This window comes from Microtus pennsylvanicus, chromosome 11 (genome assembly GCF_037038515.1).
Source record: "Microtus pennsylvanicus isolate mMicPen1 chromosome 11, mMicPen1.hap1, whole genome shotgun sequence".
NCBI lineage: Eukaryota > Metazoa > Chordata > Mammalia > Rodentia > Cricetidae > Microtus > Microtus pennsylvanicus.
In genome coordinates this window covers 90747146-90773618 of record NC_134589.1, presented here as the reverse complement: position 1 = coordinate 90773618, position 26473 = coordinate 90747146, and the positions used below count along the sequence as shown (strand labels likewise).

The 26473-nt window shown below is 44.8% G+C and overlaps 1 protein-coding gene across 25 annotated transcripts in view; it reads right to left on the bottom strand.

Annotated features, from left to right (window-relative positions):
• Mapk8ip3 (mitogen-activated protein kinase 8 interacting protein 3) overlaps positions 1-26473 on the bottom strand; it is a 43530-nt gene that overhangs the window by 12372 nt on the left and 4685 nt on the right. For 4 of the 25 annotated variants that reach the window (XM_075941531.1, XM_075941537.1, XM_075941534.1 and 1 more), the window contains exons 2-9: positions 20141-20261; positions 16122-16192; positions 15788-15879; positions 11714-11737; positions 8630-8774; positions 4991-5237; positions 3773-3875; positions 3093-3301 (exon numbers count right to left, since the gene is read on the bottom strand). In XM_075941531.1, the coding sequence (XP_075797646.1) occupies positions 3093-3301; positions 3773-3875; positions 4991-5237; positions 8630-8774; positions 11714-11737; positions 15788-15879; positions 16122-16192; positions 20141-20261 (1012 nt within the window). The remainder of the gene's footprint in view (positions 1-3092; positions 3302-3772; positions 3876-4990; positions 5238-8629; positions 8775-11713; positions 11738-15787; positions 15880-16121; positions 16193-20140; positions 20262-26473) is intronic. The other 21 variants (XM_075941540.1, XM_075941545.1, XM_075941546.1 and 18 more) reach the window with 17 other exon arrangements.

The window sequence follows — 26473 nt, the reverse complement described above, 5'->3', positions numbered from 1 at the left end:
CCAGCAGACCTCAACAATTATGGCCTGTAAAGGGAACGATGTGTGTGTTGGTGAGCAAAGGATACCAAGGAAGCCTTCCAGAGTGAACAAGCCGTGCTGTCGGTGTACATGGGGACCCTGACATGTCACAGATGTGCACCTGGGGCTGGATTTAGGGGTCTCCTGTTTAGCCCAGTTCTTACAGGACTAAAGGGAGGAAGAATATGACCTTGAGTGAGGGACAAGATGAGGATAAGGGAGAAATTACCCCACTGTTAAGAGAAAATAAACCAAAGAGTAGTAGGGGGCTGGGGAGCATGGAGTGGTCTGTCCACAGACCACTTCAGTACAGACCGCTAGGAAAATGGGACTGAAGTAGGGAAACACTTTTTTTTTCTTAATAAATTTAAGGAAAGAATTCTGTTCTGCTCATGTATTACACAGGGAACAAAAGCAGCATGAAAACCTACTTGATTTAAATATCAAAATGTTTATCATAGAAATCTAAATAAAGCAGAGGACCATTTCGGAAGTTGCAACCCTATCCTCACACCTCTCGAGACAAACATCCCACACTATCCATTCTCCCAGGCAGGGGACGCAGAGCACGCTGGGTGTCTGCATCACTGCTCATCACCATCTTTTCCATTCATCATTCTGCATGCCCATTATTCTCCAGGACACGTTGGTATAGATCACCAGAGAACTTGTGGCCCATCTACCTGTTGTTCCGCAGGTAGTGGTTCACACCTCTTGCAGAGCTTCATACAGGGAGCAGGGCAGCACCAGCTCCCTGCCATGCTCTACAACTCTTGATTAATTTTCACTTTCATTAATCCTGAAGCTGACTTGTTTTTATATCACCTGTGATTTTCTAATTTATTTTCTGCCAGTTTTCTACTGAACTTGATTTGCTCTAATAGTAAAGAACACTCACATACTTTCTTGCCCTTTTCTTTTGTTCTGAGCACTGCAGATCAAACTGGCTCCTGCTAAGCATGTGTTCTACCACTGAACTGCATTCCAAGTGCACACACGTACTCTTATCACAGTCAGAAGTGTGGACATTTTTTCTGGTGGTTTTGTAGAGACTTGGAAATACTCTCCAATATCCTTTCTTAACTCTACTTTCTTTGTATTTTTGTTTAAATATTTGAGCAAAGCCGGGCGGTGGTGGCGCACGCCTTTAATCCCAGTGCTCGGAAGGCAGAGGCAGGTGGATCTCTGGGAGTTCGAGGCCAGCTTGGTCTACAAGAGCTAGTTCCGGGACAGGCACCAAAGCTACAGAGAAACCCTGTCTCGAAAAACCAAAAATAAATAAATAAATATTTGAGCAGCCTAGAATTTATTTCTATTTTATGTTTAAGATCAAACATTTTATTACCATATGGAATGGAGCTCACGTTAGTCCAAACATCTCTGACCCCATCCTCTTACACAAGCTTGTCTACTTCTCAAGGAGAGCTGTTTCTAGACTATATGGGACAGTCTGCTATAGAAGGAATGAATCCAATCACTGTACACCAGAATGACACAGATTGGGTCTGCATGTCACAATTCAGATTGCTCTAAGTGATGCAGGGGAACTGCTTGGCTTCTCCGAACATCAGTTTCCTTATCTGTACATGAGAAACATAATCCCCTTAAGGTGCACAGTGTGATGTCCCCAGCAGACAGTGTGAGCAGAGGTTTCCATGATACTTTCTACTCTTAAAACATCCATTCTGTATGTATTTTCCTTGGCATTTCTGAAGCCTTGCATGTGTGCATGTAAACAGTAACTGGCATGTTATAGGTTAATTTGCAGCTTTTTTTTTTGTAAACTGAGCTTTTGAAAATAGTGTATGTTATAACTTCTGTTTGATAGACATAGTGTATGCCAGGCAGTCACTTTTACCACCTTCACTGCTGAGATACACAGCTGGAAGCCAGGACTCCTGGGCAGAGAGCTCGCCACTATTATCCCAGCTGATGATCCAAAGCATTTATCTAATGACCTAAGGCTGTGTGTGTGAGAATATGGCATCTCTCCCTCTCCTGCCTATGAGATGCTCAGAGAGGTGACGAGATGTGTCTGTATAGCTACATACGTTGCTCAGCTGTGCTTACTCACTGGATCCTATCTGTGCCATACCATCTTTAAAACCACACACGAGTGGCTGTGGCCACAAGCCAGAAGGGCCCTTGGATGGATGTCTAAGTAGAGGAGACAGCCTCTAGCTCATTCCTCCAGAACTTGGTCACCATAGTAAGTCACTGAGTACGGTACTCAGACTGCAGTAGTAAAACCTGCCTGAGCTCCTTATGACCCATCTGACTTCTGCATTCCTACATAAAAAGGCTCAAAACCACCAAAAGTGGGTCTCATGGCAACCTTAGCTCTGGGTGACCACTGTCCCATAGAAATGACAGGAGAGTTAGAGATGCACAGCAAAACACAGGGAAATATGTCTTTGCTGTGGCGGAATAGTACACTGATGCCCACTTCCCTAGAACAAACACCATCACCCTGGCTCTCTGTGGCCACAGTGTCAGCTACATAAACTCATAACCTGACTGTCACAGGCACCTCAAAGACCATTCCCTGTGCTCCCATGTATGTGAACTTCCACCCTTCACTACCTGACTGTGAGGTGGCAGTCCTAGCCAGAGCTGCTGCTCCCTGTAGAGCAATGAGAAGCAGTAGCAGGGTCCTAATCTGCTTAGAACTGGATGTGGAGAACTCTGGGAGAAGCCTGTCCCTTTTCCTAGCACATAGAGGGGTGGCCCCGGAGTCACCCAGAAATGGCTGCCATGGTGTGTGCTAGAACTGCTACCCAAGATCTAGAGCTTTTCCCAGTGTGGCACTACTCCTAACACTCAGCTGCCCACATTCAGGGGACACCAAATGCCAGCAGTATAACTCTTGAATAAATTAAAAACTATAAACAGAGACTTTAGGGGATATTCATAGAATAAAGATTTACCTTAGTAAGATTATGAAATAAAAGTCCTCAGTCCAAAGGAGCAAAACACCCATCCTCATAAGTTAAAAAAACAAAAACCAAAACAACAACAAAATTAAGAGAGTCCCAATGTCGAAGAGTCATAGGTGATAGATAGGCTGTGTTTACCTAGGAGGTCGGCTCCCTCATCCACATCCCCGATGACCTCAGACCCTGCTGTAGATAGTTCATAGGTGATAGACAGGCTGTGTTTACCTAGGAGGTCGGCTCCCTCATCCACATCCCCGATGACCTCAGACCCTGCTGTAGATAGTTCATGATACAGGGAATCAGTGTTGATGCCAAAAGCTTTGTTTACGATTCCCTGGGTTGGGCTGCTGGGATACACAGAAAGAGCAGTTAGTAACAGCATTGCAGAACCACCTGGCAGCAACCCTCCAAGCCTGTGTTAGAGTCTGCAAAGGAAATGTCTCCAAAAGCCCAGATAAACTTAGGAAGTGGGGCTTAGTGGGAGGAAATGAGATTACAGAGGGTATGCATTTCAAGGTCCTAGTAGGACCTCAGCCCTTCCTCCATGTCCTAGGCTCCACAAAGTAGGCAACCTTCTCACCTCATGCTTCCTTCACAAACACTGCCCAAAGGCCAAAGCCCTGAAACTTGAAGGTGTAGGTCAAAAATCAACTTTTTGTTTTGTTTTTTGGGGGACAAGGGTCCTCTGAGACAGCCCTGGCTGTTCCAGAACTCACTATTTTGCTGCAGGGCTAGGAAGCTGACAGACATACCTAGTCAATGACAACCCTCCCCCAAAGGCACTCTGAATCTCATCCAGGGCCTGGCTGAGTGAGCACCTGCTTCCTGTGCGGTCCAGACGGGTTTCCGGACAGACATCCAGCTCTGGGGTAGAGTCGATAATGTCTTGAACATCAGACCACTCATCACTGCTGCCCATACCTAGCACAGAACATAGGAGACCTGGTGTCAGGGGACAACCTGAAGCCTCTGCCCTATTCATAAAGGCTACCTGGTCTGCATCTTTAGAATTCACACTAGTTTCCACTACATAGGACTGCCAAAAGAGTTCTCCTCATACTGGTCAGGTAGAAGGAGACTCCAGGACCCAAAATAGATACACACTACTGAGGGTAGATTCCACTCCCTGCCCTGTGTGACAGCATTTAGAAACTGGGTATTTTTGTTTGTTTGTTTTGTTCTTCCAGACAGGGTTTCTCTGGGTTGCCCTGGCTATCCTACAACTTGATTTGAAGGACAGGTTGGCCTTGAACTCTCCTGAGCGTTGGCATCAAAGGAGTGCACCACTACCACCTGGTGAAAACTGGGTCATTTAATATTTACTTTATTTTATTTTTGAGATAAGAGTCTGATATGCCCTAGGCTAGTCTTAAACTTCTGATCCTCCCACCTCAACCTCCCAAGAGCTAGGATTACACGTGTGTGCCACCATGCTCAGCTTGGAGTCTGGTCCTTAAGGTTGTGACCAAGGTAAAAGGAGGCTGCTTGGCTCACCTTACTCCACGGGGGTCCCTATGAGATCAAAGGACAGATACCGTAAAGACAAAAGGAGGTGGTGCTCTGTAAACCCAGAAAGGAGGACCTCTGCACAGAGTAGGCCTGTCTGCACCTTCCTGGTCATCCTACTTCTAGGACAGCTATTTAAATTGCCTACCTGCGGGCTGGAGAGATGGCTCAGAGGTTAAGAGCACTGACTGCTCTTCCAGAGGTCCTGAGTTCAATTCCCAGCAACCACATGGTGGCTCACAGCCATCTATAGTGAGATCTGGTGCCCTCTCCTCTTCTGGCATGCAAGTATACATGGAAGGAATGTTGTATACATAATAAATAAATAAATCTTAAAAAAAATAAATAAAATAAATAAATTGCCTACCTGTGGTATTTGTTATGGAAGCCTTAGCTATTATATTTGCTCAGGCTAAAACCCAAAGAGGAAGAAACACCTCCCAGGTGTGGGCAGCAGATATGTGACCTTCCCCGGTGATGGGATGGCTGGTTGTGCATTGGACAGGTAGTGCACTGGACAGACTACATACCGATGCTGACGTTCCTCATCTCCTGGGTAACCTGGACCTCCATGTTGCGGCTGTTGCGCTTCTCTCGAGCCCGCTTGTTGTTCTTTGTGACACTGCCATAATCCCCCAGGGGCTGTAGGCTCTCATTAAGTGGTGTAACTGCTGCTGAGGGCACGGAAGACGTGGGTGTGTTGGACTTGGTACCTGTGGTACTGGGAGTAGCAGCTGCTGAGGACTGGCCTGACTCAGACATCTCATCATTTGGACACTAGAGCCAAACAGAGAAAGGAGGAAGAACATCACAGTAGGCCATTGTGCTATCGTTAGAGTGGCTGCTGAGATCCCATGGCTCTGCTTCTCTGTTACATGGCTATGACCAAACAACACTGTGTCCACTTGCAGAGGCAGGGGTGTCCTTTTGGCCTAATTACTCCTGAACAATGATGCTCACTCATATCTGCTTCTGATTTTCCAGAAGCAGCCACAAGTTCACAGAGTACAACATCTGCCATAGGACAGTCCAGCACAATCATGAGTGATGCCACACAGAGGACATGGCGGAAGACACAGTAGGTGAAGGTGACCTCTGCAGTTGTAGGTTGGTCAGAAACCAATGGCAGACTAGCATGGGGCAAAAAGGCTGTACCTAGGGATAAGAAAGTTGCTACCTGGCACTGGGTGAACAGGTTGTGCTATACACTAAGCTACCTCATTACTACTGCCTTTTACCATCTCTAGGACATGAATGCTCAGCCCTGGCTGAGGACAGTGGTAGAGAGGACCACAGTGTTCCTCTGACTGTGGCTGGGACTTCCATAAACAGATCCTGAGTACTTCTTTCACACATCAGTTGAACCAAAGTTTAGCCCTGAACAGCAATGCAAATTTTGCTTTAATAAAAAGAGCATTGTTCTGGAAGGAACCAGGCTCTTATAGAAGCCCGCTGCTAACCTTATACATCTTGTGAGGGAAAAATAAAGCACTCACTGAAGTGCAAAGGCACTTCTACTGAAACAGGAAGCAAACATTTTTTATGCTCCTATTAGAGAATTTCAATAAAAAATTGTCCCCAAACATTCCTCTATTAACTAATATTGATGAATGCATATGACATGGACCTGAGTAGATGCTTGGGTCATTCCAGGAAGCAACTGGCCTTCAGAGCCCTTTGCTTCTCTGTTGGGAAGGCCAAGGAAAATGACTAAACATCACAGGTATGCATTGTACTGGCTGCTAGAGTCTTGTCTTCCAGAGAGTAGGCATGTCTTCAGAAGAGTGTTCTGTTGGGGAGGATGTTCACCAGGGTGTAATGAGGATATAGAAGTATATGGCTCTGGACAGAACTGGTTAAATGCAGAGATATGAACTAAATAGTGTACGCCTGAGTCTCATAGGTCAGAGCTGGTGCCCTTTTGTGGGTGCCTCTGCTCAACTCACTGGGTCAGTGTCAGGCCCTAGCAAGAGTCTCCCAGTACTGGATACAGTCATTTCTTCAAACGACAAGGTTCTAGCTTTATCTACCAAGCGTCTTTATTTCCATATAAGCAATTGTGTAGGGATGCTTGGCAAAGGACTGCTCTCTTGTCAGAATTCATTGGCGCTCCCGGCATCAAGTGCGTGAAGGCCAAGGATGCAGCTCTGTATCCTACAATGGCCGATGGTCCACAGCCAAACACAATTCAGTCCTAGCCAGCAGTGCTCAGGCAAGGAACCTAACACCAGCATGCAGTCCAGCCATCTTGGAAATGGCTTTGTAACAAAATTCTAGCTCTGTATCTGGATCCAGCTTCTGTCCAATATGACAAGGAAGAAACACTTCTTCACATCCTTGTGAATGCCAAGAGGTGAGCATGGTTCACATGGATCCTGAGATGTAGCTCTCAAGACTTGTGCCTGACCCTCTTCAGCGGCATCCAGGTGCTTTCCAGATGCAGACAACTGCTGCCGCCACCAAGGAAAAAGAAAATCCAAGCAGGCCAGGAAGGAGCCAGGGCGTGAGTCCCACTCATTTCCAGACCTCCTTTCTCAAAGTCCATTTCCTTTGCCTATCGTAAAATGAGAGCATTTTGCCCCTGGGTTGTGCCTCCCCCAGTGTCCCCACTCTGTTATCCTACAGGGCCACACTTACCCAGGGGATACACCCCCCTGGCCACCACTTACCTAGGGCAAACCTCTCAACCTCCTAAACATCAACGGGGAGCAGTGACCTCCAAATGTATTGCAAAGAACCCACACTCTTAGCGATCATTCCTCACCATGAGTAGCCACAACTGTTTGGTTAAAACACTATAGTATATAAAAACAAAAAACAAAACAAAAAACAAACAAAAATTAAAAAATTAGAAAAACCTTAAAATTTGGAGCATGAAATAAAAAGAACTTAATGTAATTACTTTTAAAAAATAAGAAAAATCAAATAAAACACACAACAAACTAAAACATAAAACATTTGTGGTTTAAGAGAGAAAAACAACACAACGCAGTAGAGACAGAAAAGACAGGGTAAGAAGAAAAGTTGGTAAAGCATGGGCTTGAGTGGGTTCCTGGAGCCAGACTGGGCCAGGCATAAGCGCCCATGGCCTTCCTGTAGCTTCTGCAATGCTTAAGGGAAGCCTTCCCACAGGTCTGCTGTGAGGGAGAGTGAATGAGCAAGCGACTGAGCGTGAAAAGCTGGCATAATGGCAAGGCCATGTCTAGATGACCACGGATAGCAAAATGCTTATGGGTCTTGCTGTCTTCTCCTCAGGGCACATACACTGACAGGACAGTGAGACAGGGCACCAGTACTTGTCTCAAAGATATACTCATTGCCTAAAACAAGAACAGAAGCAGGGGGTCACTTTCTGACAGAGCCATCAGCACACAGCAGCCCCTGCAGGCAAGTTGGACACAGGCAGAACAGTCAGCCAAGAACAGCAGGAAATTTCAGAAGGTCTAGATTCCACATCCATCAAGTTCAGAGGCCCAAGAGTGTATGTCCCCAGTTCCTTCTGTGGGGAACTTTTCACCAGACCCAGGGGCACCTCCTCCACCCCAGGAAGGCAGTCTCCCTTACCTGGCAATGCTGCAGCTACCTTCCAGACAGTCTAAGCACACAGCCCCCTTGTACAGAAAATGACCTGGGGCCCTGAATAAATAACCTGGCCTTTTCTGGGCTCCATGTTTGGGATACATACCTGCAAGTGGTAGCATCTGCCTTCTCAACTTGTAGCTGAAGAACTATGACCAGAGTCAAGTAGAAAAGAGCCCAGGCCAAAAGCTATCTCAATATTTATGCCTCCTCCTAGCAGAAGCTTCCGATTCTAGACACTGAATGCCTGAAAAAGCCTTGAGAGTACCATGTATCCTGGTACATCTAGTCAGAGAAAGGCATATATTTGGGGATATGTTCTGTTGTAGCTAAGTTCAGCCTTAATAAACATGGCATCCTTGGCTGCAGAGTGGCCTGAGAAACAAAGGGGCTAGCCTGGACTCACAGGTGTTAGTGTGAGGTCAAACAGAGTAGGAAGCTCATGCCTCCTGACACCCCAGCTCTGTTTCTTTGTCCTTGTCTTATGTCAGGATGGCATGAGCCAACTCAGGGAAAAGGGCAAGGACTGGAGTCTCCTGAATGGACATGGGATATCATGGGGACCCTCGCTACACCCATGGCTACAAAACCTGGTAGCTGGAGCTGGACTGCAGCTGGCCGAGGTCACTCAGGTGCCAGTGGTCCCCCGCAGGCACGAACTTGCCCCCCATCTGTGCACGTACCATGCCGTCAGCCAGGGGGAAGACATTCAGAGAGGTGGGACGCTCCTTCCTGCTGCAGTAGGAAGGAGAGAAGCACAGGAGTAGATGGTTAGAGGGCGCTATGAGAGAAACAAAGTTCATTTCTTGGCACAGAGATAATGTCTGGTAGATGGCAATGTTTAAAGTGGCATTCCATACTCAACCACTAAGTATCATTTCCACACATTTGAAAACTGTTTCTTAACTAGGACTCAGGTGTTTTTCGCTTCCATCATTTTTTATTTAATTTTTTAAAAAAAATATTTTATGTGTATGGTTGTTTTGCCTGCATGTACATCTGAGCACATGCATGCCTAGTACAATGGAGGCCAGAAGAAGGCATTGGATTCCCTGGAACTGGAGTTACAGATGGTTGTGAGCTACCATGTGGATGCTGGGAATTAAACCTGGGTCCTCTAGAAGAACAGTCAGTGCTCTTAACCTATCAGCCACCTCTCCAGCTCCCCTATTTAAATTTTAAACAGCCGGGTCAGTGCTCTTAACCTATCAGCCACCTCTCCAGCTCCCCTATTTAAATTTTAAACAGAGCCGGGCGATGGTGGCGCACGCCTTTAATCCCAGCACTCGGGAGGCAGAGGCAGGCGGATCTCTGTGAGTTAGAGACCAGCCTGGTCTACAGAGCTAGTTCCAGGACAGGCTCCAAAGCCACAGAGAAACCCTGTCTCGAAAAACCAAAAATAAATAAATAAATAAATTTTAAACAGAAATAGTGTCAGAGCTAACAATCCTAAAGCAATACCAGCAAGAGCTTTTTTTTAATATTTATTATTTTAAAATTCTGTATATAGGTGTTGTGTGTGGATATATGCATGTGAATCCAGGTGTCAGGTGAGTCCTCAAGGGAGTGTCAGATTCCATACAGCTAAAGGTAGAGGCAGTTGTGAGCTGCGTGGTACATGTGCTGGGAATTGAACTCAGGTCCTTTGGAAGAGCAGTCTCTCCAGCCCCACAACAATACCTTTATTCTCCCTTAACCAACTAGTTTGTTGGACTTTTGTGTGTAAGTCTCCATCTTGTATTTTTTATTTTATTTTATTTTATTGGTGTTTTGCCTGTATGTATGTTCATGTGAGGGTGTTGGATCCTGGAGTGTGAGCTGGAAATTGAACCTGAGTCCTCTGGAAGAGCAGTCAATGCTCTTAACCACTGAGCCATTTCTCCAGCCCCTCCACCTTATATTTTGAGACAGGGTCTTCTACTGAACTCACCTACTTACTAGCCTACCAGCCAGCAAGCTTTGGGTATTTGAGCCCCCATTGACCCATCTCCTCATAGCCCCTTCACAGGGCTTCTCATTGTGAGTGCCTTAACAGGACATGGTCAGAGCACTGCTGCGGTGACTGCTAGACTGTGATGGAGGACATGGTTTCTATGTGCAGATCCCCCCAGCCATCAGAGCTCACAGAAAACAGGTCCAAATCTAGAGAATCTGGTAAACTGAAGGTAATGAGCAAAGCTCAAGCTCGTCCCCAAGATTCTCCATGAGCCACAAATAGTAAATAGTGGGGACAGATTCCAAAGCCATCCTGTCAGAGGCTGCCAATCAAGCAGGTTTGGCCATCCACAGGTCTAGACAATACCACATTCCCAGGGCTCTGTCTAAACTGTTCAAAGCTATTCAGGTCAAGCATTAGTCTGGTCATGCCAAAACAACTAACACTGGTGTTCACCACCTAGAGACATGAGAGGGGAGGTGTCTTCCTCTGGGGTCGCAAGGAGCCATGTTCAGAGGTTACCAACACATACTCTAAAGGCAAGAAATGTATCCTTTCCTTACTGCATGAAGAATGCCAGAGGATGGGGAGGGCTGAGGGCAGTAGCATGCTCAGGAACTGCCTGTGGCTGGCCTTTCAGCTTGAGAAAGTATGAGTCTGGGCAGGGATCTCTTGGTAGAGACTGGGCAGTTAGTCTGCCCTGCCCTAAACAACACTGTCTCCTGCAGTAAGGAGACCCTAGCACTTGCTGGGACTGGACTTTGCTGTTTTGTTGGCTTGTCATGGAAAGGATAGAACCAAAGAGGCTGACTGAGTGTTACATGTGGGGACTACAGGTTGGGGTAGTGGAGGAATGCTCAGGGCTAAAGTGTCTCTGGAAGGCACCCTCCAATACCAAGCTTGCATGATTCCTCCACACAGGGCATGCTGGGCTGATTAGCATTAAGTGGAAAGAATTCAGATGCTGAGCCCCAAGAGAGTTGGAGAGTTTATTTACTTAAACTTCCCTACCTCAGCCCTACTGACAAGATCTCACAAGTGCCAAGCCTCTGGGCCACTGAAAAGGCAGCAGAGCCAGGGACCGGAGCAGGAACTCATTAGCCCTGCCTGTTCCAGTAGGCTCCCAGCCTCCCTAACCATATTGTGCCCCCATGGGGAAGACCCTTGGGCCTAGCTCTGACCCCATTAAGTACTCTTACTCTTGATCCTGGGTGAGAAGAACATAACGTGTTCCTAGTCCTTGTCCTTAAGCTAATGATGCCTGTTCCGCTCCTCTCCTTTAGACGCTACAGGATGAGAACAGGTGAGGTGGCTCTTGTCTCAGAGGACAGAAAACTCATACATTGCAGATGATTAAATCCCCAGCTTAAGATGTTTCTACTGGTCTACCACCTCCCAAAACAGGGCAAGTTGAAACGTCAGCCACACACTGCTCTCAGAGGCTGCAGTCTATAGCATGATTTCGTCTGTGATATTTCGTCTGTAGATATTTCTTGAGTGTTGGGTAGAACCTGAAACCTAGAAAACTCAGGGAACTCTTGTTCTGCCAACAATGTGTGGCTATGCTGAGGTATCCACTAAGTCTGTACTTCTTGAGTCTTGAGAATATACAGCTGCAGGTCATCAAAAACACCTGTGATTCAATCAACATAATCACTGTCCTAATTCTTCCCTCAGACAACCCCAATCCTCACAGTGACCCTAGCACTGCAGTGGGCAAAGACCAGCAGGCTTTTACCTTTTCCTCCACGACTGGCGAGGACTGCAAGCAGCAAAGACAATGGCCAGCACACAGCACAGCAGCGACAGCACAGAGGGCAGGACAAGAAGACCACATTAGAGAATGAAGGTCAGACTGGCAATAACTATGCATGTATTCATAGGGAAAGCATGAACATGATGATGGTGAGATATCTGGACCCCATCATGTGTTCCCTTCTACACAAACAGTTATACACAGTATCTACAGGAATAGACACACGGGATACGGATCTTTGTGGTTTTGACAAAAGACCATAGGATGTGACCTACTAAACAGGTAGCAGCAGGTGGGCAAGCACAGGGCTTATCACAAATACCTAGAACACATGTGCACACAGGATGAGGGCACAGAGACACACAGGCTCCACCCACATCTGCAGCAATGGTTCAAGACCAGCCCAGCCAGTGTTTGAGATTCCACTGAGTTTGTTCCACACATATAAGATTCTGAAAACCACGCCAGGAGTGCAGGAAAAGGCCACATGTACCATAAGTGACCAGCACCTCAGACTCAGGAGGAATAAAGACGTTATACAGTCCCTGTGGCGAGTTGGAAGAGTCTGAACTCAGAGGGGATCAACTTAAATATCTGACCCAAAGGACACAAAGCATCCTCCCACCTCAACCCAAGGGCAGAGCTTTGGCAATACTGAAGTATAATCCCCCCTGTTACAGTGCACACACTTGGAAAGGGTTTTTTCTTCACCTCAACTAGCCCATTACTCTGGGTCAAGATAGCTGCTGTCCATTGTCTGGGACCCTGCACTGCCTTGCTCCCTCCTGGCTGGGGTTTAGACCATGGGAGACAGATTAGTTTCTTTAATTACTTGCTAACAATAGACAGAAAGGAGTCTTTGGGTTGAGAAACTTTAGTGGCACTGTCCAGGGTGATGGTTAGAGACCAGGGTGAGCATTAGCACAGTCTACCCACCCCAGTCTACACAAACCTGATAACAGGTCCATTCTCCTATGCTGTGGAGACTAGTATAGAAGACTAACAATGGGGTCAGGAGACAAAGGCAACAAGGATGCCTATACCTTGGGTCTTGGGGAATTCCACAGGCAGATCAGATCAAGTGCCCAAGAGTTTGATCTTGAAGTAAAACAAGACTTCCTGGTCAGACTGGAGAATCCCATTTGTCAAACAACAGAAAAGGCCATGAAGGCTTTTTGGGGTTTCTAGAAGGCATAGAAAAAAAGGCCCTCCTAGGCAGCCACCTACTATGGGTGTCATTCTTATTCTTGGCACCAGAGGTCCTGTGCTGCCCAGAGAACAAAATGGCCACAGACAGAGGAGATTTACAGATCCACGTCTCATAAAACATGTCAAAAGCATTCTGGTTCTCTTAGGGAAGAAAGGACAGGAAACAGCACCAGTCCAAGCGCCCTAAACTCCTCTCAGGTAGGAAACATGCTTGCTACAGCCTGGTTGCCTGGAGATGAAGGGAGAAACCAGTGATAGAAGTAGAGGCTCTGGATACCCAGATGTGTAGACTGTGTAGAGCTGTGGCTCCCACAGAACACCTGGACAAGTTCCTGGACAGGCCTCCATTCCTTCACCCAGTAGACACCCATAGCAAAGCACAACTGCCTGAAGCTGGGGGGTTTCTTTTCCAAAGGAAAAACAGGTAACCTAACCTGGCCCATGGTGATGATCAGAGTCTTCAGAGGTCAGTTTCACTACCTACATGGCTTTCAACACAGTTCAGCTTTGGTTTTGGCTGAGCTCACAGGATCCTAGGTATCTATTTCTGCAGAGCCACAGGACCTGTGACACAAGATACTATGTACATTCAGTCTGCACTCCTAGGTTAAGTCATGTTGCCCAGCTTCTTTGTGATATACTGGGCATGTTTCCCCCACATTTTCAATCATAAAACTGCAAAGCAATTCTCTTTTCTTTTTTTTTGTTTTGTTTTTTAAGACAGTGTTTTACTCTGTGGCCTAAGCTACCCAGGAACTTACTATGTAATTAATTTTAGCTGGCCTTTAACATGGGTTTTCCTATTGCCACCACTCCCAAGTGCTCAGATTACAGACTTGAGCCATCATGCCTGGCTCCAAGGTGTTTTCCTGAAGAACATACTGGCAAGAGACTGCCACAAGGTTCTGGAATGTTGCAGTTCTATACAAAGATGCCAAACCTCCCAATCCCTACACTAAACTCAGATACCTTCTCTGCTCCCTTAAAGATCACTGATTACAAGATCAGTCTGGTAACTTGGAATTTTCTGAGGGCACAGTGTTAAGATGTCACAGTTTGTAAAGAAGGATAGTCTTCCTGGGCCAGCAACTGACAGTATGAAGTTCAATACTTCTACTTTTCAGCAATAATAAACTGCCAGGATTATATCTCACCAAAATTTCATCCATATTGTCTAATTCTTAGAGATTGGGATCAAACTGCTTGTACCTGTCTATAGACCAGAACTGACTATAAATACTGCACTCTATTTCCTGCTAGAAGTAGCAGCACTGTGTCAGAGAACACACACCCAGCCCCTCCCTACCTTCCTCAGGCCTAAAAGATCAGAATAAGTGCAGTTTTGTTTTCATGTCAGAGATTCTGGCATGCTGAAGAGGACAGCTTTGTCAGTCACTCGGAAAGTGGTTGATGAAGCCCAGAACTCTATATTCTGAACCTTCTCATTTGCAGATATAATGAAAAGAACATGCAAGCAAGAGGAAAGTGCAGTCTTATTGTGAAGTGACTTAGAGGCTTTCTCTGGTCCAGACCTGGTTTCAAAAGGTTCAGTTGTAGAAACCTGGAACAACAGAGCAAGGGTGATGCCTGGTTCAATGTGTGGTTCTAGCACCTCCCACACTCGACTAATGTCATCTCTAATCACTCAACTCTCAAGCTGGTGACACCCTGGATGAAACCTCTGGTACTTGCTCTCTAGATCTCCAGACTCAAGACATAGAAAGTAGTAAAGAACCCACACTTAGCAGGGTTCTCCCTAATGTTTGAGTAAACCCAGCACCAAGCCAGGCAGTAGTGGCAGTATACCTTTAATCCCAGCACTTGGGAGGCAGAGACAGGTAGATCTCTGTGAGTTCAAGGCCAGCCTGATCTACAGAGTGAGTTTCAGGGCAGGCTCCAAAGTTACAGAGAGAGAGAGAGAGAAAAACCCTGTCCCAAACAAACAAACAAACAAACAAACAAAATAAAACAAAACAAATAACCCAACACCAGATCCTGACTTGGGCCTAACAAGGATCTGGGGGTGGGGAGATCTGTGGACATTATTCTACCCTGCATGAGGTGCAGGGACAGGGGCTGAGCAAGGTGGCCTATCATTCTCCTAATAGTTGATTAATAGTAGTATATTCTAGAGCAGAGGTGTCCAACTTTGAATTTGCTATATGATGCTGTCACCTACAAATGTGTTGGGCTGCATTTGTAGCTATCTTAGAACCCATGTGGTCTATGGGCCAAAGGCTAGACATGCCAGTTTTAGAACACAGATGAAGAACAACACTAAGCTACTGCCCCACGGGGACTATGTACATATATTATGATCTTAGTTTTAGATTCCACAATTCATCTGGATTGACTGTACCAGATGATTGATATATATATATATCAGGATAAATAAGAAAATAAGGTAGAAAGTGTTGGGTGACTGCTTAAAGACCCCATACTTCAGAGCCACATTATCAGGTCAAGGTCTCCAAGCACTTCTGAAAGGATGCTGTGCAGATCCTCCTGGTCCCTTCCACTGGTTTCTAGGCAGGGGTTCAGATGGGGGATTAGAGCACCACTGAGTTAAATCTTGGTCAAGAGCCTACCCTTTGGCTCAAACCCCACACCCCATAGGATGCAAATAGCTATGAAAGCACTGAATGGCAAGTTTTCAAATATATTTTAGTAAGTAGGAAAATTTGCAAAATCAATAAAGAACAAAGAGAGAGTGCATACAGTCTTCCTGATCTTCAGACACAGACCTGGGACTCAGCAGAAGGTAAAGCCTGTAGTGACAGCAGAAGTCATACCCGTACCTTTATGCACATTCCCGCCCACCAGGCCATGCCCAGCCAGTCCACCTACCTCCGCCCTGGCAGGCTGCTCTCTGTCTGGCCACTACTCCCAACTTGCTGCATCTTGGATCTTTCAATGTGTTCCACATAGGTCTGGATCATCTGTCAAGAAGGGGCTCCCTGTTAGTGTCACCCACGGAACTCCCAATGCTAAAGCTTAGAAGTGCTGTGCTTAGATAAAACAGCTCATTTAGGGAACAAGAATCTAAGGAACAAGAGTAGACAGCTTTCTACCAAACAATGAAGGCATTAGAAGAAGGGACCAAAGATCAGTAGTAAATGCTAAGTACAGCCGCAGCAGTTAATACCCGCTCTCAGCCCATAAGGCTGCCCACTCGTACTACCTCTGTGTGCCGCTGGTGTAGGGCATTGTACTCCTTCTTCATCTCCGATTCCCGTTCCTCCAATCTGGAAACTGGAAAACACAACCACAGCGTCAGCTGCAGTCCAGCCTTCATAGCTCAGTACATGTCCTCTGGACTGTAACCAAACCCTGGCACATGGCACAGCAGGGCAGCACTTTGTGCGGAGAAAGACTGGTTTGTTCTTGTTAAGAGTACCAGAAGTAGAATATGATTGGCTGGTCAATATAAATGGCATGTAGAATGTGCCACACGTATAAGAATGTTCAATCCCACTGTAAAGGAAACCAGTCAGATGTTTCCAAAACATAGGCAAAACCCATAGCATGTGCCATGGGTAGGTGGAAGTGAGAATACAGGGGCGGACTACTTGCCTAGTATGATGAACAAGACCCTGGGTTCCATCCCCAATGCCCCTAAAATAAGTGAATAAATCTTTTTTTTTTTTTAAAAAAAGTGAGAAGCTCATGCATGAAAAGAGACAAAATTCAAGGGAATCATCAGAGTCATGGTAAAGCCTGACAGAACTCAGAAGTGAATGATGAAATGAACAGCAGCATTCCTTACATACATCAATGCTGAACTTGCTTTCTCTAGGTTGCTAACAAAAAGTGTTGACACCCAGAATGGTCCCCTCTGCTGTGCCATGTACCTGTCTAGAAAATATAGCTAACTAATAAGCTAATTGGCAATACTGGCCAAAAAACCTGTCGCTGGGTCTTACTAATGTAGTCAGCATGCCACTACCCTTGTGTGCCTTGCTCTGTACCTCTGTCTCTGTAGTCCACTAAGTGATGGAGATGGATTAAACAAAGCAGGATGTGTGAAACCTATGTGTCCTGGACCTTGGGTGATGTGGTCCTTCACTGGCTTTCATCATTACCTCACTTTCTCCTGGCCTCCTGATGGCTTTTCTAAATTGACTTAACAAAGTATATGGTTCTACACCTCATTTTAGACCATCTGTGTTTAGCTGTGTTCTATGGCCTGGGAATGAGCTGCCAGGTGGTATCTGTGGAGGCTACTGCTGCTCATCCTGCATCTGCAAATCAATTGTAATGTGGGGACCCCTTTCTGAAGTTCAGCATAGGTAATCAGTTCAAGGCAAAGTCAACTCCATTTTTTCTTGAAGAAGTCCAAAGCATGAACACCAGCACCCAACAACAAATAGAATCTAGGGATACCAGAATCCAACACACACTAGACCATAGACACTAGTACCCAATGCACAGAAGAACCAGAGACACCTACATACCACACATGGAGTCCAAGAACACCAGCAACCAATGCATATGGGGCCTGGGGACAACAGAACCCAATACATATGACCTAGGGACACCAGCACCCAACACAGACACCAACATCCAAAGCCCATAACTTAGAATTCTCTAGTTCCTAGCACACATGTGACTTATAAATACTAGTACCCAACCTACACATGACTTATACACTGGCACAGAACACGTGACTTATATACATGACTTACAGACATTGGTGCACCATATACATGACTTACACAAACTAATACAGCATACACTTAAATAGCTGCCCAAGATTCAAAAAGTCTACCCATGTCAGGTGTGTTCAAACACAGTCTGTCTCTGCCCCTGCCTGTCTGTATGTGTTTCTGGAAGGAACCAGTATTAGACCTCAGGACCTCCCTGTAGGCCCTTGTTGGATGTCTGTGCAGCTAGTGTCTGGTTGGCAGTTTCCATTTGGCTCTCAGGTCTCATGCTAGCCTAGAGAATCACCACCTACTAATCTCAGTTGGCATTTTTTTCCTTTCAAAGAAAAGAGTAAGTTTTCATATGTGAAACACTCTAATCAAAAGGAAAGTCACGGCACCTGTGTAAATAAAAGGTTTATTGTACACGACCAAAATAGGCCTTTAGATTTACTTCCTGTTTGCAAACACTAACATGTGTAGAAAGGGCCTGCCCACTGCTTACCCGCAAACTCATGCTTAGCAGGGTGCTAGTCTAGCACAGTACCTCTGAGACTCAGCCTTGAAATAGGTCAAACCTACCCTATTAGGTCAGTTTTTCTTTCCTCCCAATTCAATTGTAATTTCACAGAGAAATGAAGGTAGTTGTTTCTCAAAGTAACCAAATAAAGTGGCAAATGCATTTTAGTCACTGAAATTTTGAATTATAAAAAATATTGAAGCCAGGTATGGTGGCACACACCTTTAATACCAGCACTTGGGAGGCTGAAGTAGGCAGATCTCTGTGAGTTTAGGCCAGCCTGATCTACAGAGCAAGTTCCAAGACAGTCAGGGCTATACAGAAAATCCTGTCTCAAAAATGCCAAAAAACAAAAAAAGACTGAACAGATGGCTGTAACAGTAACTTTATAGTTTAAGTATAGTTTTTTTATTTTTATTTTTTTAAGTATAGTTTTTTAAAAATATTTTTTGGTCATAAATAGATATTCTTTTCTTTTTTTTTTGTTTGTAGTCTTTTTTTTTAAATTTTTTATTAAGAAAAAGAAAAAAAAAAGTTTCCGCCTCCTCCCAGCCTCCCATTTCCCTCCCCTCCTCCCACCCTTCTCCCCCTCCCCCCAACTATTCTTTTCTTTTAAGATTTATTTATTATGTATAGAGTATTCTGCCCATGTGTATGCCTGCAGGCCAGAAGAGGGCACCAGCTCTCATTACAGATGATTGTGAACAACCGTGTGGTTGCTGGGAGTTGAACTTAAGACCTATGGAAGAGCAGTCAGTGCTCTTAAGCTCTAAGCCATCTCTCCAGTCCTTAAGTATAATTTTAAAGATTTCTTATTAGCCGGGCGGTGGTGGCGCATGCCTTTAATCCCAGCACTTGGGAGGCAGAGGCAGGCGGATCTCTGTGAATTCGAGACCAGCCTGGTCTACAAGAGCTAGTTCCAGGACAGGCTCCAAAACCACAGAGAAACCCTGTCTTGAAAAACCACAAAAAAAAAAAAAAAAAAAAAAAGAAAGAAAGAAAGAAAAAAAAAGATTTCTTATTATCTTAAACCATGTATATGTAGGAGTGGGGTAGGAGGTTGTTGTGCTCATTAGTGCAGGTGTCTGAGGAGGGTAGGGACAGCAGAACCTCCTGGAACTGGAGTTACAGGTCCTCTGGAAGACTAGCACATAATCTTTTTTTTTCCCCTCTGGAAGACTAGTACACAATCTTTTTTTTAAATTTTTAATTTATTTAAAAACAAAACAGGGGGAGGGAAATGGGAGGCTGGGAGGAGGTGGAAACTTGTTTTTTTTTTCTCATTTTCTCAATAAAAAAAAAAGATTAAAAAAAAAAAACTAACTTTTACATGTCAAATCCATTTTCCATTCCCTCCCCCCCCTCCTGCTCCCTCCACCTTCCCCTAGCAGTACACAATCTTAGTAACTGATCTCCAGCCCCTTAAGTACAGCTTTAGAAATTAAAATAATTGTTTTTATAGTATTTTTTTTAATTTTTAAAAGCACCTTTTCACCTTTCCTACAGATACCTTTGGCCAGAATTTGGGGAAGGGGAAAACCTAGCTTGATAGGTTAATCCTGACCTACTCTGGGGCTGAGGTTTGAGGAGAGCAGCAGCAGGCAGGCGGCTAGTACTTGCAAACAAGAAGCAAAGCTAAAGGTCTGTAGTGATTGTCACTAAAACAGTGACTCCATCAGTACACTAATCTTTAGCTTTACAAACAGCAGTCAGGGCCCAAGGCCACGGTGCTTTGTTCCTCAGAACCACAGGAGGACCTAGGGTATGAGTGTTTTATTATTTATAGTCAGATTACACAGTAAAACAAGTGTGCTATGCCACAAAGACTTTATTTCCACAAAGGATTGAGGCTGATTATGGAAATACAGTTGTGTGATGAGACAGAGCAAACAGCTGAAAATCAGGTTGAAATGAAAATAAAGCCAACCACTCACCTTAGGCACCCACCCCCTTTAATTAACAATTTGTGTATTCCTCCCAAGATCAGTCTTAGAATATACATGCAGTCCCAACTAATGGCTCCTGCTAGCTACTTACTCTGATCTGCATAGTTTTTGGCCTTTAGCTCCAGCTGACGTGTCTGAAACTCATAATGTTCTACCTGGATCTGTAGTTCCTTCTTCTCCTGCTCCAAGGCATCTTCAAATTCAATGAATTTCTATGCATGGGAAAGACAAAAGATCAGAAGGTAACAGCCGCCCTTTACATAAAAGTCCAAGTTCAAGAACCCAAGAATCTAGAGACAGTTTGAGGTCACAGCTGACCAGTGGTGGGTTTCCACTAGATTCTGTTCCCTACCCCTTCATTCTGCCTTTCCCTATCTGTAGAGACATCACAGATAAACCCTGACAAGAAGCAAGAGAACACTCCAAGAATGAGTGACTAGAACCTGTGGTCAGCTAATACCATTCCTGATGACTTCTGCCTTCAAAGACCTTTCCAGGGCCGCATGAGCAGTAGTAAGGCCCATGATCAGCTAATGTTCAGAAATTTTCAGTAAGTTCTGAACACTGGGCTCTACAAATGATGTGGCCCATCTTGGTCTGAAATCAAATAGGTTTTTTTTTGTTTTGGTTTTTCGAGACAGGGTTTCTCTGTCTAATAGTCCTAGCTTTCCTGAAACTCACTTTGCAGACCAGGCTAGCCTCGAACTCACAGAGATAGATCCTGCCTCTGCCTCCTGAATGCTAGGATTAAAGGCGTGTGCCATAACTACCTGGCAAATAGATTATTCTTGTCAGTATTAAACTTCTCAATGGCTGGGTGGTGGTGGCACACACCTTTAATCCCAACACTCAAAAGGTAGAGACAGGTGAATCTCTATGAGTGAAGCCAGCCTGGTCCAAGATCACCAGGGCTACACCGAGAAACCCTCTCTTGAATGAAAAACCAACCAATCAAACAAAAGAAAACCCCAACAACAAACAAACAAACAAACAAACAAAACCCAAAACTTCTAAATGAAAAAAAAGGCAACTTTTCATCTCCATTTCATTATTTATTTATCTCTTACTTTTATGAGTATATGTGTGTGGTTGTGTGAGCTATGTGTCCCACATGCAGGCAGGCTCCTAGGGAATCAGATTCCCCAGAACTGAAGTAACAGACAGTTGTGAGCTGACATATGGGTGCTGGGAATAGAACATGGTTCCTAAGCCGGGCGGTGGTGGCGCACGCCTTTAATCCCAGCACTCGGGAGGCAGAGGCAGGCGGATCTCTGTGAGTTCGAGACCAGCCTGGTCTACAAGAGCTAGTTCCAGGATAGGCTCCAAAACCACAGAGAAACCCTGTCTCGAAAAACCAAAAAAAAAAAAAAAAAAAAGAACATGGTTCCTCTGGAAGAGTAGTCAGTGTTTTTAACCCCTGAGCCATCTCTCCAACCCCATTAATCACTCCTTAGCTGAAGATCAATCATTTCTGAACTACAAACAAAAAGCACCACTCACTCAGTCTTTGAAAAAGCTTATCCTGTTGAGTTTCTGAGTCTAATGACCATCATCAACCAAGTGAAAAGAAACCACTCTGCAAAACAAAAGATACCTAATCAGGCTCAAAGAGAAGTCACCACCCATGGCGTGGACCCTTGGTATGGACATTGCCTCTACAGAGGGCCAAGCTAAGGAACTAACACTGATGGATACCTGGTGTGACTCCTACAGCAGTAAGGACTGTAGAAGGAAGTGTGTGTAAGCACTGAACAGAAAACTGTAATGTGTCCAAGAAATCCATCTGTAGGAAGGATAACTACCTGGTGGGCTTTAAAGGCATAAAAAGCTTCTCAAAGGACATGAATATAAAGCGAACCTTGAATTTCAGGTGTTGGTTTCTGGCTGGGGTCAAGTTTCATGTAATAACCCACCTACACCCACTGCACAACTGTCTGATCAGTCTGATGTCTCTCCTGCTGCAACCTGACCAAGGTCTCTGCGCTGGAGCACTGAGCTCCAGGGAAGGATGGGAGGATGACTCATCCTGTATAGCCAGTGAGAGTGGAAAACCCCAGAGGAGGGGAGGAAGGAGCTGGGAGGGAAGAGACTGCTTGCAGCCAGAAGGAAGTCAACTCAGGATTAAGGACATTGCATTCAAGTAAGCTGAAGGAAGAATACCCCATAGCCAGCAAAATGCAAGTGTCTTTGTGTGTATATGCAGATATACAAACAATGAAAACAAGTGACTGTGAATCAACTGGATACAATTACCATATGAAGAACATACATATTAGTCAGCCTTTTTTAAAAAAGAATTCCATGAAATGGGATTGCTCTCTCATTTTACATGTAAAATATAAAAGGAAGATGTCAACTTTATATCCCTTTCAAACATAAAAGGAGACAACAAGAGTCAGTATTCAGGACTCTCAGGATGTAGAGTGCTGGCCACGCAATCTCTTACAATGGGATTCATGCGGCTGTTACAGCTTTCCTAAACTGTGCATGCTTTACTGGGAAGGTCAACCTCTTCTCTCTCACAGTTCTGTAGCCCAGGGACACCCATAGGAACTCATCTAGCATGTCAGAAGTGAATGCCAAGAGGAATCAAAAATCAGGTTCTTTTGCATAGGGGGAAAGAAAGGGAATAAATTTCCAAAAGAAAAAAATGTGCCTTATTGATCTTTTGTCTTAAGGAAGCACACAGACAAGGAGCTGTGGGCAACATGGGCTGCTGCGCCTGTGCCATCACCTCTAGCTGCTTTCTGGCACCAATAGTGGCACCTATAACCAACAAGTATTATTCAGGGACAGTTGGGGTAGCAAACACTAACATTAGATGTTCCTTCAGGGCCAACTTTACATCTTCCACTCTGTAGAACTACTTAGGTCTGAAACACAAGAGTGCAGGTCCTGAGCAGGGAGGCTGGAGTTACAGACACTATCTTCAAGAACTACTAGGCAACATGAGGAAGAACAGTGATATTTCTACATTCAATATTAGATGTGGGCTAGTAATATGGCCATAGTTCAGGAATGCAGCAAGTGTTTCTCATATTCATGCTAAAAATCCATCTGAAACACCACAACTGATTTAATACACCCTAATTTTTAGGACAAGTAATCAAAGAAAAGAGTAAAATCACAGCACAGAAGTGGTGGCAAATGCCTTTAATCCCAGCACTTGGGAGGCAGAGATAGGTGGATCTTTGAGTTCAAGGCCAGCCTGGTCTACAGAGTTCCTGGACAGATAGGGACACAAAGAGAATCCCTGTCTCAAAAAACTGGAAGGGAAAAGAAAAAGAATATAATCACACCTGGTGCTTGAGGCCAGCCTCAGCAAAACAGTAACCTTGACACTAGCCTAGACTACACGAGCTCTTGTCTCAGAGTTAGAGAGACGGCTTGGTGGTTAAAACACTGGCTGCTCTTGCAGAGTATCTGGGGTTCAATTCCCAGCACCACCATGGCTTACAACTATCTGTAACTCTAGTCCCAGGGATTCTTTGCCCTTTTTTAGCCTCCCTGGTTACCAGGCACACTGGCAGTTACACAGACACATATGCAGATGAAACACTAAGACACATAAAATGAATAAATTTAACAAACCAACCAACCCACCACAATAACAAGAAAAAAATGGGTGTGGCAGCTCATGCCTATAATCTAGGCCTTTGGATGTCAAAGACAGTAAGTACTACTGCAAATTCAAAGTCAGACTAGGCTAGAGAATAAGACTCTGTCTCAAAAAACTGGGAAAGAGGGCTAAGTGTGGTGTCTCATGCCTCTAAACTCAATACTTTAGAGGCAAAGAAAAGAAGATCTCTGTAAGTTCCAGGCAAACCTGGCCTACCTAATGAGTTCTAGGTCAACCAGTGCATACTAACCCAGCCAGGGCCGAACAGTGAAACCCTGTCTCCAAAAACCAACCAAATTAATAACAACAAAAGAGAAAGAAGGCGGGGAGGACAAAGGGTGATACAAGAGAGGTAAGAAAAATGAAGACAAAATGAAAATCTCAGTGTCTTTATTTCATGAAAATCTTCCTCGAGGTCGGGTTTGGGGGGAGTGCCTTTTTCAGGAAATTTTTATCTTCTGTGGCCCTTTCCCCAGTTTGGGCTGGTTTGTTTCTTCCAAATTTTTTTTACTTATTTATTTTTTATTTTTTTCAAAACAGGATTTCTCTGTGTAACAGCCCTGGCCGTCCTAGAACTAGCTCTGTAGACCAGGCTGGCCTTGAACTCACTGAGATCTGCCTGCCTCAGCCTCCCAAGTATTGGGATTAAAGGCGAGCACTACCGCCTGGCAAAAACCTTTATGTTTAAATTATTTATTTATTTATTATGTATACAATATTCTGTCTGTGTATATGCTGCAGGCCAGAAGAGGGCACCAGACCCCATTACAGATGGTTGTGAACCACCATGTGGTTGCTGGGAATTGAACTCAGGACCTTTGGAAGAGCAGGCAATGCTCTTAACCTCTGAGCCATTTCTCCAGCCCAACCTTTATGTTTAGTATAGTATGTCATACATGCACTTATGCGGCAGGTGCCCACAGAGTGCAGAAAAGGGCATCAGAGCTCCTGGAGCTAGAGTTATAGGTGGTTGTAAGCCATCCAATATGGGTTCTGGGAATTGAACTTGGGTCCTAAGCAAAACCAATAGATGGTTTTAACTACTGAGCCATCTCTACAGTCTCTTCAGCTGGTTTAGGCTTTCTAATCTGGCCCAGCTTTACCCACGATCTGATGTGATGACTACTAAGGAGATGTTGTAATGCCTCAGTTGACACAGGTCCTTGCTTTCAAGAAACAAGCATTTTAATGCCAGGGAGATGGCTCCATAGGTAAAACCTCTAGGCACAAAAGCCTGACAACCTGAGTTTAATCCCTGTAATCCACAAATAAGCTGGATATTGTGGTATGCATCTTAGGTGAGATGTGAGACAAAGACAGGAAAATCTGCCTTGTATATGGAGGACAGCGGCAGAAATAAGAGGGACCCTTCCTCAACAAGGTAGACAGAGAGAAGCATCTCTGGAAAAATTGTCTCTGATCTCCACATGCAAGCCTCATTCATACACAGACACACACTTTAAAAAACGGCAACATTCTAAATTTGAGCCAGACAGAGTTATGGCTAAGTGTGTGTCTGCAGGAATGTGTGCTTTTCTGGGTGTTTGCTGAAAGAGAGAAGGGTCAGAAAAAGGCTAGGTAAGACAAAATGGAACAGGAGCCCAAATGAGGCAGAGACTGGAAGGAGTGACACTTAAAATCCATAGGAGACCTAAGAGGTTTATTGAGAAAAGGTGCTCCAAACATTTTCATAACAGGCGCAGCTTTGAATCTGTCCCTACTGATTTCAGGAATCTGTCAAAGAAACATCACCAAATGTAAGTGTTACGAATCACACCGGGCGCTAAGCATATGCAGTCAGTATATGTCAACGAGACCTTGATAAGTGAGTTAACCTCTACCCACAAAGACTAAAGGACAGTGAAGCTCAGTATCAGAGATTCAATCTTGTTTCCAGTAGCACAGCTATTTCTGGGCACTAGGGATTTCCTTAGCAGTCCTCTTCCCAGCCCAGTGAGAATTCATCACCTCCTGTGCTGTTTCCTAGACAGCTGGCACCCCTCACCCCACCATAACGCAGTATTTTCTCCTACCTGATCTCCTATACAACTGTTTTAGATAGAGTCCTCTAACTGGAAAATGTCCGCTGAAAAATATCAACCTATGTTTTTTGTTTTTCAAGACAGGGTTTAATCTGTGAAACAGTACTGGCTGTCCTTGAACTCACTATACAAACCAGGCTGGCCTCGAACTCACAGAAATCTGCCTACCTCTGCCTCCCTAGTGCTGGTATTTGAGGTGTGTGTCACCATGCCTGGCACAAACCTCTGTTGTTTTTTTTTGTTTGTTTGTTTTTAAAGATTTATTTATTATGTATACACAACATTCTGCCTCAATGTATGCCCACACGCCAGAGGAGGGCACCAAATCTCAGTACAGATGGTTGTGAGCCACAATGTGGAAGATCAGTCAGTACTCTTAACTGCTGGGCCATCTCTCCAGCCCCACAGACCTATGTTTTAAGCACTTTCCTTTCTTGCCTGATGCTAACTTAAAAACATTGGTCACCTGCTCTTTTTTTTAATATTTATTTATTTATTATGTATACAATATTCTGCCTGTGTGTATGCCTGCAGGCCAGAAGAGGGCATCAGACCTCATTACAGATGGTTGTGAGCCACCATATGGTTGCTGGGAATTGAACTCAGGACCTTTGGAAGAGCAGGAGATGCTCTTAACCTCTGAGTCATCTCTCCAGCCCTGGTCACCTGCTCTATATGAAGTATTCAGCCAGACTACTCACACAGATAGATATACTGGTATGTTTGTCCTGGCCACATGTGTTTGTCTCAATTCAAGTTAAAA